Below are 19,131 nucleotides of genomic sequence, written 5' to 3'. Positions count from 1 at the left end.
AGACTCTGTGCTGATTCCAGAAAGGGAGGAAGGAACTAGAAAAACATCATTTGGTCTATTATTACAAATGGAGAAAGTTTTCTGATTACTTCAGTCAGATCAGTAGAATCTATAAAGAAGCCAGTTGAGGCAGATGGAATACAGATTTTCTGCATTTGTACTCATAAACTGCACTTCCTTCTGAGGACAATCCCAAAGATGAGTAAGCATTCAAATTATCAAGATATTTACATTAGTATGGCTATTCAATGGCTTTTATCACCAAAAGGCAAAAGCCAAATTGCAAGAGTCCTTTTCCCAAAGCTATCCCTAAGAGAGGTTACCAACCACAGGTTAAATGTTTTGCTGTAAATACAATGTGATGTCTAGACGCATAGAACTCTTGTGCTCTACAGACAAAGAGCAAGAGATTGCTACTGTTAGCAGGCACAGCTCTGTCAACATTGTCTGGAAATCTCTCTCCCAATAACCATTCTGGAGGTTCTTTTATACAAAGTGGGGCGTATGTTTGTTTTGTGAAGTTGCTCAGACACATCATCTCAAAAGACATTCTGACAGAGACTAATGAACTGGGTTCTGACCCTTAACTAGTAGGTTACAACCAGGGAGAGGTGACTTCAAGCTCAGATTTCTAACAGTAAGGCCAAAATGAAAACAGTGACCACAGACCTCAGAGAGGGAAAGCCCACAGTGAAAAGGTCATGCCTGCTAGATCGGTCATCCTTTCTTCTGGGGAGCTTTTTGGACACATGGTTTTAATATCATAATTTGAAAAATGAAAGGCAAACTGAAAGTTTAATTTATAGTCAACTTCTATGTTTGTTTTCATGGTTCCTTGTGACAGTGCACATTGAACATGTCAATCCTCTGTGGCACTACCACTCATCTACCACAACAGGGGCGGGGCAATGTGATTTTGGGGTGAAGAATATCAATAATTTTCTAATACAGTTTTAAAATCGCCTTTGAACTTTCTTTGACAGTAGCAGCCTTCTTTTAATGTATACCAAAATCACCCAAGGGGTCAGAACCCAAATAAATAGTGTCTATTACAATTTTCATTAATTTTGTAGTGAAAAAAATAAAACCAAGATTGAATTTTCAACAAGGATTATAAATGTTCAGAAAGCATACAGGGTATTTGATTTTCTACTCATTAAGGAACTATCTGGGACAATGATCTCAACCAGCTTATTTCTACTTCTAAGTTGTCTTGATTGTACCTTGGGAGACACGACAGAATTAAACATATCCATGGTAAGATCCAAACAGATAGTAATTATACAATGCCCAGTCTAATCATTGTTCTAGAAAGTACCAGAAATTCAACCTGTAAGTAACAGGAGTTTATTCTGTTCAGATCACCTATATAATCAATATAATATGGTTACCTTCAATAAGTGTCCAGACATTTATCTTATCTGTAGTGCTGTGGATCCAACCTTAGTCCAGGTGGATGCTAGTGGCCTGCTTTGCCACTGAGCTATACACTCTGCTAACAGTTTCTTTAAAAACCTTCTGAGAAGCACTGAAAACAATTTACAGGGTTTATCCTAAAACAAGTTTGATTGTAATTTAGGAAAGTCCTGTAATACTTCCTGAGTCTCTTCACTGTAGTTCACTTCTGAAGACGTTAGAAGTAAAATACTCCCTTACAGGTTTCCATGTCCTGTACAGCCAGCACCAGAACAGGCTTGTTATCTTACACATGGATCTAAATACCTGAGAACCAGAATTGTCCCCTTCATAAAAATACTTCCTCTAAAATTATTTATTTATTTAATCTTATGTGTATGAGTGCTTGGCCTACATGTATGTAAGTGTGTCCCTCCATGCAATGCCCACAGAGGTCAGAAGAGGGAGACTGCTTCCTGGACTGGTTCTGAAGCTTATTAGCCACCATGTGGGTGCTGGGAACTGAATCCAGTTCTTCTGCAAGAGCAGCCAGGGCTCTAACTGTTGAGACATCTCTCCAGCCCCCCAAATACTGCCTTTTAAAGGTATATTAACAGCAGACTTTTAAAATAAAAAGATAATACTGAAAATTAATACACGTATATTGTGATAATTCCATCTGGGAGGAATACAACCAGAACTGCACTAAAGTATTGCTTCTTCGGAATCTTTGTACTGACATGTAAGCACAAGTATCCTGTGTCAAATACAGCAAGCGCCAGGCTTTGTGCTTATGTGAAGATGAAGAGGATCAATTCATCCTCTGTACAGACCAATGTGTACCTGAATGTGAAAATAATGGAACTGGATGACAGTTCAGTATCAGCCGGAGGGGAACAGGTGTCAATCTCCTGAAGATCCTGGAAGGATCCAGTCAATCCCAGCTCTGCTTTTTCTCTGCAATGACGCACCAGTTGCCGTGGTCATTCCAAGCACTCAGGATACGCATCTCCGACACGCTCTCGCTCAGCAGGCTGCAGAGCTCGCCTTCCCGAAACACGTGGTAGTAACGCATGAAGGCCCTAGGGTCCACCGGGTCCACAGGGTCTGCCCGGTGTTCCGCAGACACCGCGTCTTCTGGGTTGGAATCGGTGGACCCCAATGCGGAAACCCTTGGGGTTTTTCCGGCGGAAGGATCACCTAAGTTACCTGCATCCACACAGGGGCCCCTGGAGATAGCGCCCTCGGGAAAGTTCTGCGCCTGGCTCCTCCCACTCTCGCCTCCCTGGTCTCCATTTACGTTCTTTGAAGTGATGGGTGCTCCTGGCCAGTTCAGGTGTCTTTGAGATGATGTATCCATGAACACTTCTTCATCTAAGTTCGATTCTTTTGCTGGAAACTGATCTTGGGGATCGAAGTCTAAGCTGGGGTGTCTGGAGGGCTGGCGGGACACAGTGCTAGTGGCCCAACCGTCCTGGATTGAGGGCCTCACTCTTTCAAGTTGCTTCCTCAGCGTTGATTCATCCAAAGAGCGTGAGAAAAACCAAGACCGAAAGGATTTTCCTAAATTGTTATAGAATCCATTCTCTTCGCTTCCTTGCTTTGAAATATTGCCGCAACAGGCTGCAGGCACGGCCGGCCCGCCGTCCACGCTGTGGGACCGCTTGGACGTGCATCTTTCCCTGAAACACCCAGCACAGCTGCGCTCTGAGCTTGCGGGATGCCAGTGCGGAGCCTGCTTCCCAGACTGGCTGGACTCCGAGGGCAACCGGCCGCACAAAGCCCTGTTCCACGGAACCAGCACGTCCTGCTTCTCAAAGTGTCTGTTCTTCTGTTCCATTGCCCAAACATAAATCATCATCTGACCTCCAGGAACCAAAACCCTGGCCATTTCTTTTATTGCTCTGATTCTTCTTTGTTTTGTAGAAAAATGATGTATGACTGGGGGAAAAAAAAGACATCTCAATGTGTATACATACACATAAACACACACTGTTAAGCTAGTGTTTCCATACAGAAACGATTAAGTTTTAACATATAGTAAACCTTATTTCCTACATGGTGGGGTAAACGGATTTCAGGGACATAATTTTTGGCTTCAATTCCTGTACTTATCAGACAGCTGTTCTTCTGCAAGTTCGATAGAGTTGAAGTTTCTTCAACTACAGTAAGAAACCTAGAAATAACATTCAAGGTCTCTTCCAGCCCAAATCCTGTGAATTTCATTAAGAGGACAAAGGACAGGTGCGAATTACTATAGCTTAACACACACTAAGTGAGGTAAATGTTTGCTGGTAGTCTATGAAATAAACCATTGTTTTCTTGAGTAATATTTCCAAGGAAACAAGGATAAGACCATGAGTTATTAGTGCCAGTAAAATTAATAAAACAAACAAGACAGAGAAAAATGTTAAAATGTTTTCTGGTAAGATAATGCAAGGATAGGTCAGTCAAACACAAGTCAAAATTATTGCTTATCACTTCTTATATGTGTGTTTTAAAAAATCAATTTGCAGTCCAGGCATGGTGGTGTATACCTTTAATTCTAGCAGCTGGGAGGCAGAGGAAGTCAGATCTCTGTGAGTTCAAGGCCAGTCTGATCTACATAGTGAATTCCAGGCCAGCTAGAGCTACAGGGAGACCCTGTCTCAAAAAGACCCCCAAAATTAAAAAAATTAAAAAATTAAAATTAAAAAAATCAATTTATAAGCCATCATTTTATTTTTAATTCCTGCAAAGTCAAAGTGAGATTCTAGCATTTTCTAAATAGACTCCACCCTTTATCTCCTTGCATGTGTTATCGTATGCATATTAATTATGATGATGATCATGGTGGTGATGGTAACATATAAGGCATGTAACCAAGGGCACTGAGCATGCCAGGTAGGCACGCCACCACTGAATTATATCCCCCATCTTATTTGGTAATTGTCATTCGACCATATATAGAAAGTGCTAGTCTATCAGTTCCTGGAGGGCCACAGTACTGTGTGAAGAGAAAAACGTTCTTAGTTTCAAAACACAAGCCCACTGCATATCCCAGGGAGAAAACTGGTTCCAAACAAAGTTTCAAGACTCTCTCATGTGCGCAGTGAGGGTAGAGAACAACTGAAACAATCCTGTAAGTGCTCACCATCATTAGGCTGTGAGTAATGATTTTAAGCTAATTACTCTGCAGTTTACCTGCCTCGGAGATCTATTTAACATCTAAAATGAAATTCTGGTATAGAGCTGTCATAGGAAGGTTGTTCAGCAGACAGCACATTTTGCATCATCAGACACTAGGCTTTCCTTCCTCTTGACAGTGTGCCTCCATGGCCCCCCTGTCTGCAATCTACTAGGCAGAGTGAGAAACTTGTGGTTGAAGAATTCACTTCCAGCACAATTTTGCCCTAGATCTATCAGTGATCTTTGAGCAATCATTCTTATCTTATTGGGCCGTAGTCTGCTCCCCTCAGCTCGGAGAGTAGCCTTTTACAATGCTTCCCTTGAAAGCCTGCATATCTATTGTTAACTGTAGGAAGCATAAGGTCAGGACTAAGAAAGAACCAACACAGTGCTGATGTCCGAATCTACCCAGTGCTGCTCAAGGCTGTTAATACCTCCCATGTGCATCTACATCATTCTAGAGTCTTTTTTTCTTTAATTTTTTGAGACGGTATTGTATGTGGAAGCCTGAAATTCATGATCCTCCTGCCTCAGCTTCCTGAATGTTGAGATTACCATGTTTGGCAATATAGAAATTCTGTGTGCATTTTCTAAACACAATTATTCTTGTTATTATTCTGTATTTGCAAATTTCCCCACTTGTTAAAATTCATTAGTAAATCCCCTGAATTAACACCATCATGGTCATTCTCCTGTCTGTATGGAAAGACAGCCTGAGCTTTCCAAGGCCATGTCCACAGATAAAGTGAAACAAAACATCTCTCCCTTTTTATTCCAGCTCTGATGCTGGAAACAGGTTCTTTTCATGCCTATTCAGAGCCCTGGTTTTTGCATGTTTGTGTTTTGTTGGTGATAGTCCCCAAGCCTTGTGTTGACCTGATCTCTTGTATTCTAACACGGAAGGCTGTGGTTGGCCTTATGTAGAAAACACACAAGATACACAAGCTTCATTCAGCAACAGGGTTGCTAGAATGAGTTTAAAATTAAATAAAGTGTCTTTAATAGAAACACATAAAGTTATGTATTGATCAATTGAAGAAAATATTATGACCAATGGTTTACAGGAACCAGATTCTGAGTTCCCCTGGGATCCCATATACCACTGAATGAACTAATTCACTGATCACAGAAGCTTCATAGAACACAGCTTCTGTGGATCATGATAACTCAGTGCATTTATTCTGGAAAGCGAAAAGGAATAAACATTAAAACAGGACTATTTTCATGTAATAAATACCTCTTTTTAATAGAATGATAGGACTTCCAACATTTCCCATTCTACTGGATTTCCAAAAATGTAGTATTATGTAAGAAAGCAAGCTTTTGTCCATTTATTGACGAATAAAAGTTCACTTCTAATTGTAGTTTCACAGAAAAATGTGGCTATTTTATAATATGCTTTAAATTTATATTTAACAGGTAAAAAGCAACAGCCTTTAAGTCAAACATTTTTCTGTTTCTATTTTGTGCATATGTCTGTGTCTCTGTGAGTGAATGCCACATGTGTGCAGGTACCTGTGGAAGCCAGAATAGGGTATTGGATCCCCTGGAGCTGGAGTTGCAAAGAGTGTAAGCCACCAAAAATGGGTACTGGGCACCAACCCCGGGTCCTCTGCAAGAGCAGCACATGCTCTTAACTGCAGAGCAGTGTCTCCAGCCTCAAGCCAAATGGCTCAGAGGAAAAGGAAGCTTACAAAGGAAGATTTCCTCAACACACGGAAAATGTGTTACATATGCGCATGCATGTTCTATTAAAATGTACTGTAAGTCTAACTACAGTGGACTGTATTGAAAATGTTAATGCTGAGCAATGTTGAAATTTTAAAGGTTAAAATAGTATTTTTGTTTATGAATCATAATCACAACTTAAAGGCAAAAATAGTACTCTACGGCCAGCATGGTGGTGCATGCCTTTAATCCCAATACTCAGGAGGATCTCTGTGAGATTGAGGCTGCTCAGTCTACAATAGGAAATTCAAGGCCAGCTGGGGTTACAGGTAGATACTGACTCAAAAAATAAGGTACTGTATATATGTATCTTAAAACAATTTTTCTGCAGAGAGGCTAGAAAATTGTTAAGTTGAATCCAACTTTTGGATTCAGGAATCAAATGGAAAGTGACAGAAGATTTTCTTTAAAGTCCTGCCAGATCTTTACATTTTGTGACTGACTGCTATTTCACTTTTCGGGTATATAGGATCCATCTTTCTAAGCACAGTGAGCTTCTGGGTTTAGCAGCAAGCAGGTTTTTAAACCTACATTAGTGCTACCCACCAAATGACAGTGGCATATGTACACTTGTCCATTTGTGATGTCCCCAAATGTCTTCAGATACTGCTCAATGATCTTTGGGAGATGGGGATTAGGACCAGTACAGCCCAACTTGAGAACCTCTGCCATAAAGTAGATTGTCAGTTTATACCATTTCACCTTGCCAAATTCTCCTAGAATGTTTGCCAGACTGCTTTACAGGCAGAGGTGTTCTTTTTGTGGTCTATCAGTGAAACATAATGTATATCATTTAAGATATGACAGTTATCACTATGATTAGGGAGATGGGGATTAGGACCAGTACAGCCCAACTTGAGAACCTCTGCCATAAAGTAGATTGTCAGTTTATACCATTTCACCTTGCCAAATTCTCCTAGAATGTTTGCCAGACTGCTTTACAGGCAGAGGTGTTCTTTTTGTGGTCTATCAGTGAAACATAATGTATATCATTTAAGATATGACAGTTATCACTATGATTAAAAGACACCCCAAAAAAAAAAAAAAAAAAAAAAAAAAAAAAAGAGAAAATGTGTCTTCTTGTCAAGCCAAGAAGTGCCAAGACACAAAATTCTAAATCAGACAATAAATATATATGAATGTAAGAGTTTTGAAATTTCTCATAATTTATTCTAAATGTGAAATGTAACTGAAGAAGAACTCCTGCCTCAGCCTGCGGAGTGCTGGCACTATAGGCACAGGCCTCCATGTTTGCCAAGGGAGCAGTTTTAGTGAAAGGATAGAAACCAGGTATGTTTGTACATTTTTGATGCTTTGAATGCCAGAGACTGGGTTAATTATAAACAATAGAAATGTATTTGGCTTATGATTTCAGAGTTTAGGAAGGCTAAACTTGAGGGATCAGCACCGGTGAGCACCTTCTGGCTTCATCCTCCTATGACACAGGCCACACATGGCAAAGAAGAGCAAATGAATGAGGCAAAGAAAAAAGTCCACAGCTCATTGTTTAGATGTTACCCCTGGGTCTCTGGGGAAGGCGGGAGGCTCACAAAAAAGGGGCTTATGAGCCCCTCCCTGAGGCTTTATGAATAACAAGCAAATGCTGAGAGGAAGGGGACCCCTCCATGGAGCTGCCCACAAGCTGCACAGCTTCCGTGCCTTCAGCGGTGAGCTGCCTTTGATGAGTTGGCACCCAACTTCCTCTAAGTAACTCTTCCTCCATATTCCTGTTAAGTAATCCCACTAAACTCCCTGGCTCACCAACCTAGATTTAGGAGGAATCGTTTCTTTGGTTGGTAACAATGCCCTATCTGCAGTTCACACGTTCTTCGGGAAAGTTATGTAACACTTTTTTTTTAAACTTTGGATTTCATTTCTCTGATAACTAACTCATTCCACCATCATAGCCTTCACTTACTCAATAATTATGCTCGATTTTTTTTTTTTTTGAGGGGAAGGCATAATGAGATTTAAGATGAGAACAAAAGAGGACTCAACCAGGAACACTGGGAGCATTTTCCCAAAGCAACAAAGTTGCTCCATACTCTTTTTCCCCAGAGTAGCTCAGTGGTATACTGACCTAGATAGCCATGTACACCCTAAAACTAATGTAAACAAGAAGAGAGCAAAGATTTGTTCGCTTTTCTGAACTCTCTTTGTTTTCCAGTTCTTTAGGAAGAATGGCCAAATCAAAAGCTTTTCCACTTGAAGATCAAAGCACTGCACATTTGTTAGGTAAAAAAGAATCTTTTGTCACGTTTATGTCCCTTCAGTGGAGTTTTATGTCTGAGCTCCTATCCCATGGTATGAAGGTGGGAGTTTTGGGGAGTCAGTCTCTGATGAGGTCATGCACATGGGTCCCATGATCAGATTAGTGTCGTGGAAAGACCAGAGAGCTTCCTCTTCACCATCTTCCTACGCCGTGTGAGAACTGAGCAAAAGGACAGTGGCAGCCACCATCTACAAACCAGGAAAGCCTTCATAAGAACACGGCTTTGCTGACACACTGATAGAGGAAATAGAAGTCTATTGTTTAATACACAGCATGTGCGATATTTTGTAATAACAGCCTGGGCAGACTAATGTTTATGGCTAAACTGACCTAATAGTTTCAAGTGCAGAGAAGGAAGGTAGCATAAGGGCAGGTTCCCATGATAACCATCTCTTAACTGGTCCTAACTATTTCCAAGATTATGACATGTAGGCCTGTATCCTTTCACTAAGCAAAGATATAGTTCCCATCTCAGGAAGGTCTGCCATCTCTTATCTACAGGAAAGTGTAAACAATATTTTTCTGTATTTTTATCATGAATGGTAGTGAGCTTCCATAAGACACCTTGCTTTGATAAAGTTTGTTATATAAAAAGGCTAGCTTTTAAGATGCATAAATCAAGTAATTTGCTTTGCACAAATTTTTTATTATTATTAAACAACTTATCACAGGATTCCTTTAAATACAGTTTCTTAACACATTTAAGCATAATAAATTAGGGGTTAAGAGTACACGTATTGGGTGAAATGAGGCTCATACATGTATGTGTGTTTCAGGCATGGAGTTTCTTGTTATTGTTTTATTTTGGCATTGTGTTTACTGGGCACGCTTTTGGGGAAAATGAGGAAAAAAAATCACCCTAGACACAGCATTTTCTGGATTTAAGAACAGACTGGCATGATAAAAACAATAAGGGTGGGCCTGTCTTCCAGAAACAGCAAGATGCACATTTGTCCAGGTGATGTTCAGTATGATACCTCTAGAAGTTTCTGCTAATAATGGGTACTATTGTGGTCCAAGAAAGGTCACATGACACCTAAAAAAATCTACTTCAAGAATAGAAAAGAATTTGGCTTCATGTCAATGTAACAAAATGCTATTTTCAACAAGTAAGATTCCTAATACTTTCTTTGTCTATAAGTAAAAGATCTGGGAATAAATCATCAAAAAGAATACAATAGCAGTCTGCAGGTTTTAAATAGCTAAAACAAAATAATATAAATGCATTAGAGATGAGTCAAGTAACTCAATCAGTTGGAATATTATACTTTTAAAATTAAATAAAATGAATTGCATAGACCTCTGCACAGAATGGATGTTGAGTCATGACAGTGGCTTGAACCATGTAAGCTATTCTCATGGCAAGGTGTGATCGTGTGGGCTGGCTGCCTTACCTCCTATGGAGATGATAGCATCGAAGCCCTGGTCCCTAAAGGGGAGATTAAGGTTGTCACATACCATGACTTCACACCCTCTATTCCGGGCAATCTCTACCAAAGGCCCACAGTAGTCACAGCCCAGGGAATGCACTTGGCTGTTCACTTTAAGATACTTTCCAGTTCCACAACCTATAAGAGAAAAACCTGTGTTACATGTTGTCCTTACTGGAAAATGCAAATCAATTTGTCTTATAACAGGTAAATGAATCTTATATTAAATAACTAAGATAGCACATAAGTGTGGAAGGTATCTTTAGCTAAAGCAAAAGAGAATGCTTACATACTTTCATATAGAAGAGAGCTAGAGTGGGAAAAAGAAACAGTATGTATTGAATGTGTACTGAGGGACCACCCACAGGGCTATGCACATCAGTAACACAATCATGGCCCATCCCTGTGAAAAGTACTTCTGACATCCTGGAGCTGGGGGCAGAGAGTGTTCAGTCAGTAACTTTACCTTGACACATGTATTTCATGTCATACATGTTTATGCTGTGTCATTTGTCCTCCTCAAGGGGCCTTGCCAGTTGCTGACTGTGTTAAACAAATTACTGGCAGCAACTTTTCAATGGCTAGAAATTGAATAATCGATATAAAAATGGTTTTATAAATCTGAATATGCCCGAAAAACCAACATATTTTCATGACAGTGTTAGTTTGTGAAGTATCTATTGACTCAGTCTACAGTTTTAAAAAGAACCTTAAAAAAACAGACCACTGTTAAAATTCATTTTCTAGTGGTGGAGACCCAAATACATAGTCCAAAGATTCAGGTCAGTCGAATCTTGCCCATATTATGAGATAGAGTAACATGCATGGCTACCCATCTTGAAACATGTATGCAACTAGTACCTGGTATTTACATTCTTTTTTGAGACTGGGTCTCACTATGTTGCCCAGGCGAAACTCCTGGACTCAAGTAGTCCTCTCGTTTTAGCCTTCCAAGCAGTTGGACCTCTACGCACATACACTGGCTCCTAGTCTGATATTCAATCTCAGTTATATAATCTAATTGCTTTCCAGAGGTGTTTGAAGAAATCATTAGAGCAGATGTTTGTACCTATTGGCCTTACATACTTACAGATTTTTCTGACAAAAATATCTATCAGTATCCAAAGACAAAGTTTTCTGCCTTTGAAATACAGTAAGATAGTCTTTAAAAACTTCTCTTTAATAGGTTGTTTTCAAAATGATGAGGCATTAAAAAAATGAAGGTTGATTGGTGCCAGTTGTTACAGTGAAAGGGACAGGAATAAAAATACAATTTCAAATATTATTTCAATATAAATGATTGAGGTTTTGTAAACAGTTTAGATCTCACAGCCACTATTCCTAATGCTTATGATAAAAGTATGTTATTTGAGGATAGTTATAGAGAAACTATAATTCACACTGAATTTCAAAACTGAAATTCTTTCTGTGTGTTTCGAAGATTATAGCCCCATTTGAGAAATACCTTGCAAATCAATTCTACTTTTTTATTGGCTGGAGAGATGCATTTGGAGAAATGAAGGGGAAAAGTCTCTTCAAAGATTCTGTTTAAAACATGTTCATAAACCAAACAGAGGGAACTAGTCAGAAAGCATTTTGCAGTAAGAAACTGAGGTTTAAACAGTCATGTGTCCAGTGCCCTGGCACCCTTGATTTAATCCCACCTTCATTTCTAATGGCATTCATTTTAAAGGGAGCTTCCAAACATGATACAATTATCTATTTTCTTTTATTTCAAATATTTTATTTATTATTTTTATTTTATGTGTATATGTGTATTGCCTGCATGTAGGTTAAGTGCACCCGTGTCATGCAGTGCCCATGGAGGACAGAAGAGGCTGTCAGATATCACCCATGTGGAGGACAGAAGAGGGCATCGAATCCCCTGGAACTGGATTTATGGATGGTTGTTAGCTGCCATATGGGTGCTGGGATTCAAACCCGGGTCTTCTGCAAGAACAGTCAGTGTTCTTAACCGCTGAGCCATCTCTCCAGCCCCAATTATCTATTTTCTAAGTGCATACCCCGAGACACTGGTAAAGGGAAGATTTTATCCTAATGAGGAAATCAAGTTTATCACTAAGCCAAGTCTTCCCATCATCTTAGATGTAGCCCAAACTTTAATCATCCTGTGGCAAGCTCCAATCCATGACAGTCATGCGCCCCTGCAAAATCTCATTAACTGATAATGTGTGAGGTACTGGAGATGCTGGGGAGCACCCATGCTCAGTCTCCTTGCTTCTGTACTCTGTGCCCCAAGGTGTATTGTCTCTGACCACAGGGGCAAATATTTGCTGAAAATAACTAATATGAACATCCTCTCTAAAGGTGTAGAGACAACTACATTTTCTTTTCCTTGGTACTAGGGGCTGAACCCAGGGCCTCATACATGTTAGGCAAGCACTCCACCACTTATCTACCTCCCAAATTAAAAACAACTATATTTTAAAAATTAGGAATGTCTCTTTTTCTGCTTTTTTTTTTTTTGGTCTTTTTAGGGGTGATGTTGTTGTTGTCTTTGACAGGGTCTCCCTAGTCCCAGTCCACTGGGAAGCGACTATGTGGACAAGGCTGGCCTCAATCTCAAAGAGATCTGCCTGCCTATGCCTCTGCCTCCTGAGGGCTGGGGTTAAAGGTACATACTTGGTCCTGCCCTGGTGTTTCTGCTGTGTCAATCATGGTAGCTCTTTTTATTTTATTTTTATACTATTTTTAAAAGACATGCTCAGTGTCTTTTTTGTTTTGTTTTGTTTTGTTTGAGAGAGGGTCTTTCTATAATCCCAACTAACTTGGAACTCACTATGTAGACCAGGCTAGCCATGATTTCACAGAGATCTGCCTGCCTGCCTCTGCCTCCAACATGTGCTGGGATTCAAGGTGTGTGCTACCATGCCTGGAAAATTAGGAATTCTTTACTAAAATTTCACCTAAAAAAACTATGACCACAGAAAATGAGAACACACCGATAGCTAACAGGCCAAAGGGGTCTTAATCAATAAAGAGCTACTTGCTTTATTTGCACAAAAATACTGTTTTCAATGTGATTAGAGAAGTGGTTTCTGGTTGAAAAAGAATCCGGCTCTGGTTTTTTCCTTACTATATAAACAGATCCAGGTAAAGACTTCAATCTACACAATGTCCTCCACAGTCAGTCTGTGCATCAGACATAGAATGGACTGGTATATTCGAGGTCCTGCCATGGCTTCAGGGCAGTGTTTCCTGGGCATGTCCTGGTGTTTCTGCAGTCTGAATCATAGTAGCCTTTTATTTTATTTTTATACTATTTTTTATTGAATTTTTGTGCAGTTTATACAATGCATCTTGATCATACTTGGACGCTCTTCTTCATCTGTACCTCCCCACCCTGGGTTTCATATATTCTGTAATATTTACAGCCTATCAAGATAAGCTTGTGTTCCCAGGTGTCTCTCAGTGTAAGTTCATCCACTGGAACATGGTCAGCCTATCTAATATCACCCTGTTAGAGACGATCAACTCTCCCTCACCCAGCAGTGATCAGCTGCCAACAGTTCCTCAGTTAAGGTTGGGGCCTGCTGCCCATCCCCAGGTTCTGTGCTGGGTTTTTGTCTGGTTTCAGTTTGTATGGGTTTTGTGCATGCTGTCACCATTGCTGTGAGTGTATATGCTATTCTTCTTTTTCCCTTCCTTAAGCCCTTTCCTTCATACTTCCAGATGGAAGACACCTGTAATCTCAGCATTCCAGAGACTGAGGCTGGGGGATGGACAGTTTCAAGACAGTGTAGGTTGATCTTGTCTCAACCTTGGTATTCATCAAGGAGTCCTTATCACCTGTCCCAGCAAATCATCTTGCCTGGGGAATGAGGTAATATGGTTAATATCATTTTAGTTATTTAAAAGTGTCATCACTAAAGTAGAACTTCCCAGAGAATATAAATTATTATTCTAATAAATAGGCAAATTAAAAAGTACAATGATGATCTCAGTTAATCAGAAAACCTAGAAACATTTCTCATGGAGGTAATTATGATGAAGCCACTTAAGTTGAAAAGAAAAAAAAAAAAAAACTCTTTCTCCAGCAAATGTTATCTTTCACTTGTCCTGGGTTGGGGGAGAGGCTATATTGGTAAGCTTTCATGTGCTGTTTAGGTTACTGAGATGCTGGCTCTGAAATGGGGGACCCACCCACCCGGGGACACACCCGCCCTGCCTCCACACACACCATGTTGACCCAAGCATGTTTGTGTCAAAGCATCCTCTAAGGCCCCTTGTCCAAACAGGCTGGTCCCCCTGCTCTGTAATGGGGAGTGAAAAAAAGCAAGCAACAATTCAAAACACTGTGTCCTTGAGAACAGCTAGAAGGTAAACTATTTCCAACAGAGGTTGCTTTTGTTTATCCCATGATATAAAAGTTTCTGCAGTGGGAATAGGAAGCCAGAAGCTCACCCATGTAGAGAAAGCTCAGTTGACTGCCTCAAATTCCCTAGATGACTGATGATGTTACTTTCACTTCCTCTCTTTTTTTGGGGGGAGCATTTCTGAGACAGGGTCTCCCTGTAGCCCCAGCTGGCCTGGAACTCACTACATAGACCAGGCTAATCTCTATCTCACAGAGATCGCCTGTGTCTGTCTCCTGAGTACTGGGATCAAAGGTGTGCACCACCGCACCCAGCTTTGTTTACTCTCTTAATCAGGCTATTTCAGTTGTCTCTGCTGGATGCTGTAAATTGACTTGATGATATTTTGCTATCTGCTACTTGCTATTTGTTCTTTCACTTTTGCTTGTTACATGCTTAATAAACCCACTCATTCAAACAGAACAAGGGAGGTTAGGGGAAAGCAACTTTTCTCTGACTCTTCCCATCCTAGGAAAAGTGCAGCCATTTTCTTTCCTTACTTGTTTGAGAGAGAGAAGGGGAACGGGGGGGACAGAGAAGACATTCCTTTTGTGTCCAAACAGTTTGATTTTAATTTTTAATCAGAATATAGTCATTGTAGAAACTGATGGATTTTATAATGACATTTTCATTCAAGTACATCATGTACTTTGTCTCTATTATTCTAACAATTAGCTGCAAAATTAGCTATTCCTGGGGAAAGACACTACAAAGAAGGTGAGTCATGTTATCCTAATCAGAAGCTTTTATTTAGATTTACAGCCCAGGATATTCAATGTCCTAAGGATACCAGTAGTCCATGTATCAGAAAAATAGACCCCTCAAAACTTATGGGGCTGGAGAGATGTCTCAGTGGTTAAGAGCACTGGCTGCTCTTGCAGAGGACCCAGGTTCGAGTCCCGGCACCCACAGGGCAGCTAACAATTGTCCATAACTTCAGTTCCAGGGGAATCCAACACCCTCTTCTGACCTCCATGGGCATTGCGCAACACAGGTGCATCTACCTACATGCAGGCAATACACATAATAAAAATAATAAGAGTCTCATGCTCTACCGATCTTTTTTAAAGGTTAAAAACTCATCCAATTTTATGTCTTACAGGGCTTATACTGTGTTCAATATTGTATAACTGTATTAATTCAACAGTGAACCAAAAAATTTTATAGCCACTTTTGAAAGAGATGTATCCTTGCTCTGGAGTGTGTTACTGAATATGTTAAAGCTGTAATGAAATGCTTCTAATCATAAGGTTATTACATTTAAAAAAATTAAAAAATTAATAATTCTTCAAAGCATAAAAATTTGATCCTTAATAATGTATTTGAGGAAGAAGCATAAAAATTTGCTTCATGTTAATTAGTAGAGGTGAAAAATACTACCATTAAAATCTACCTGATGACCTTATATCCATGCTCAGGTGCCAAGGATCTCAGAAAGTAACCGACTCTGACTAGTAATACTCAGGTACATAGAGATTAGAGATGCATATGCAAACATCTAAGTGTTGGTAGCATTAAAAATGATATTGTTTTCTGTATGAAACAATATATTTTAAAATGAAATGCAGATGTTTCTTAAAGGTTAAAACCTCATTCAATTTTATGTCTTATGGGCTTTATACAGAGTTCAATATTGTATAACTGTATTAATTCAACTGTGAACCTAAAAATTTACAGTCAATTTTGAAAGAGATATATCTTAGCTCTGGAAATTGTTACTGAATATGTCAATGCTGTTGTAATGAAATATCTGTAAATTTATTTTACTAAATAATAATAATAATAAGTAAAATTAAAAAAAAAAAAAAAACCTTATGCCAGCCACCCCTAACAAGGAGGCCTGGTTCTGGGTGGATGTGCCTCTTGTCCAACTTGTTGGCTTAGTACTAGTAAAGCTTTTCACCCTCTGTAGCTTTCTAACTAAAAACCTGTGTGTGCAGATTACTTACCAAAATATTTTTAAGCATATGTATTCCAAACTTTATGCAATTATATATTTATATTCTTTTACTATTTTTCTCTGGGGTTTTTGCCATTTTTTATCTTTTGGATTATTCCTCTTCTCTCACTGAAACTTGGTTCCCTCTAACTCACATTTCAGCATCCCCTCATCTTCCCACACCACCCCAGCTCCAACTCCAGGTAATCACCAGTCTAGCTTTTCATCTTACAGAACTTTGACGTTTTTATGGATTCAAAGTTATCAATACAGTCTCTCCTTGCTATTGGCAGATTCAATATCTGCTATTCCATCCAGAGCTTTATTTGTAACCCTAAAGTCAACACTCACCTCACTTGCACACTCATAAGGTAGCAACAGCTTTGAGCTGCCTGAGACCGGAGCCCAGGGTTCTTTGTTTCAGCTCCGGTCCTGAGTCAGGGAAGAAAATCAAAGTGGACCAGCACTGGTTCCAGGCACTTCAGAAGCGTTTCCTGGCCTGGCTGAACTGCGGCAGGCTCCTTACAGCTGAACTTTTGACCTGAGCTGTGTGGCACCCACCCAAGTTCATGCTGACCTCATGAATGGCCCCAGCAGCAATTATATGGAATGAACTCCACCAGTTTTGCATGTTGATAAAAACCACACCTCATCCTTTCACCCTAGTTCTTTCACCCTAAACCACTCAGACCCCAAGACTATGCCTAGTTCCTTTCTTGTAAACAAGCCCTGGCAAACACAGGTATAATTAGCAAGTGCCTCAGTTTCAGCAATAGCATCCATTGCCTTAGAAAACCTGGGAGCACAGTATCACAGCTATCAGAATTGGCTGTCTCCCAGGCTACAATCCCAATAAATCCAAAATAAACGCAATTATACTCTGTTCTTGACTAGGTGGATCTTCTCTCAGTTAACACTGTATATTAGTCTTTTAAAAAATTTATTTCATGCATTAATTTTTGCATTTTTATGTTTTTGATTGGTGATTTTGTTTTTAAAATGCCCCCCTCCTCAAAGCACTCTAGTGTTCCTGAACGGCCACAGCGTCCCCTGTGGACAGAACACGTTGACAATCTTTCGCTCAAGCATGAGTTACAGTGCCTGTGAGTTCAATGTTACTGAATCAAAGCTATATCGTGAATAAAACGTCCTTAAACAGAAAGACAAAGAAATAAGGTAACTGACAAAAATGCATGATCAAAGACACATGGGAACCTTTCTCACAGGTCCTCTCAGGACACAGACTCTTTCTTAACAACTCGGTATTTTTTAACACATTTAGAACACAAGGGCCATGGCAATGTCAATCAATTCTATTTCCTTTTATAACTTTTCTTAAGTGGGGAGAAGGGCAGTGTTTGGCAGAGAGAGGTCTTTTGGCTCAGGAATATTTTTTAAAATAATCTCACTGTCTTTCAATAACTCATTCTCTTACACTTAAATCTTTGGTTCATTTTGGAACTTATTTTGGTGTAAGATATAAGGAAAGTACCTCTTATTACATATGCTGTTGTCCCAAGGCTACTTAGTGAACATTATCTTTCCTGCCTCATTTATTTTAAAGTCCTGGTACCCCGCATACACACTGGGAAGTAATAACTCTGAGCTCACTGAAGCTTCTAAAATCAGACCTTTTTTCCTCCTTTTGTGGTGCTGGGATTTAAACATAGGGCTCTGACCATGGAAACGATGCATGCTACCCATGAACCACATCTCCAACCCCTGAAACCAGATTTATTTTTAAAACTGACATGCTAGAGATCTTTTTCAGACTCAATTTCAATGTGACATGTTCCTCATCCAAAACTCTGGACTGCTCACATGGTTCTTCTGAGCACAGAGAGCATGTGATTGCTAGAAAGAAGAGTTAGGTAGGCATGCCAAGTGGGAATTCAAGCACTTTAAATCTTACTCTTAAATCTAAGCTGTGGTTTACCACTTCTCAATTCAGAAAGATGCTAAGCTAAAGTCCTCCAGATAAGTCAGTGCTTATGAAAATATTCTCTAATTGAAGATATGCCTGGAAATATGATGCCTACAAATAAGGGGGAAAAGCCATCAGATTAAAGAAGGAAATAGGACTTCTTCCATAGTCCCACAACTCTGGCTCTGTCATAGAAGGAACCATTCAAAGTGAGCCAGGAGTACAAAGCGCATATTACATGTGTGGCGGTCTCTACATTTAAGACAGTCAGTATTGCATCATTTCTGCACTAACTGATTCTATCTGTGGCAGGCTGATTTTGACGGAGGAAGTGCACAAAGGCTCAGAGTGGATCACTACTCTCTGAATGTAGGTCTGAAGGTGTTCTCTTCTTGGTGACTTAATGATAAGAATTTCTGCTGTAACATGAACACTCCAGAGACTGGCACGTTACCAACACAAATTTCAGGTTTCCTGTTAGAACAAAAATGAGAAACGAATGAAAAGGAGAGGTGCCATGGGATGTGTATCACACTACGTGACAAAAGCCTAGGTTACCAATGTCAGCGATGAGGCTGCCTGGCTTCTGGTCCTGCAGGAACTGGCGGACACGGGGCCACGCTTTGCTCTGCAGGTCGCTGAAGTATGGGGCAGTGGTCTCATACACTTGGTGCACATGCTGCCTTTCCAGCCGGGCGGCTTCAGGATCCATCCTGGGGAAAACAGGACCAACCCAAGGTGTGGAGCTGAGAGAATGCACCAGATACCAGTAAAGAGGAACACAGACTTCCTGAAATTGGAACCCATGGCTGCAAAGTTGTGCTGGTTTTTATACTTTAAAAATATTTCTTGTGTGGGGTGCAGCCAGAGAAGGTTGAAATTGCTGCTCAACATGGATG

The 19,131-nt window shown here is 40.0% G+C and overlaps 1 protein-coding gene across 9 annotated transcripts in view; it reads right to left on the bottom strand.

Annotated features, from left to right (window-relative positions):
- Positions 1-547: 547 nt before the first annotated feature.
- Trmt9b (tRNA methyltransferase 9B (putative)) overlaps positions 548-19,131 on the bottom strand; it is a 57,686-nt gene continuing 39,102 nt past the window's right edge. For 7 of the 9 annotated variants that reach the window (XM_008846060.3, XM_008846064.3, XM_008846061.3 and 4 more), the window contains 3 exons: positions 18,791-18,945; positions 9,958-10,131; positions 548-3,336 (listed from right to left, as the gene is read on the bottom strand). In XM_008846060.3, coding sequence (XP_008844282.1) covers positions 2,330-3,336; positions 9,958-10,131; positions 18,791-18,944 — 1,335 coding nt within the window. In that variant the 5' untranslated portion in view covers position 18,945 and the 3' untranslated portion in view covers positions 548-2,329. Of the gene's footprint in view, positions 3,337-9,957; positions 10,132-18,790; positions 18,946-19,131 lie in introns of those variants that run through there. The other 2 variants (XM_008846067.3, XM_008846068.2) reach the window with 2 other exon arrangements.

This window comes from Nannospalax galili, unplaced genomic scaffold (assembly GCF_000622305.1).
Source record: "Nannospalax galili isolate Female #2095 unplaced genomic scaffold, S.galili_v1.0 scaffold1282, whole genome shotgun sequence".
NCBI lineage: Eukaryota > Metazoa > Chordata > Mammalia > Rodentia > Spalacidae > Nannospalax > Nannospalax galili.
Note: the sequence above shows the minus strand (reverse complement) of the source record. Positions and strands in the feature narration are given on the sequence as shown.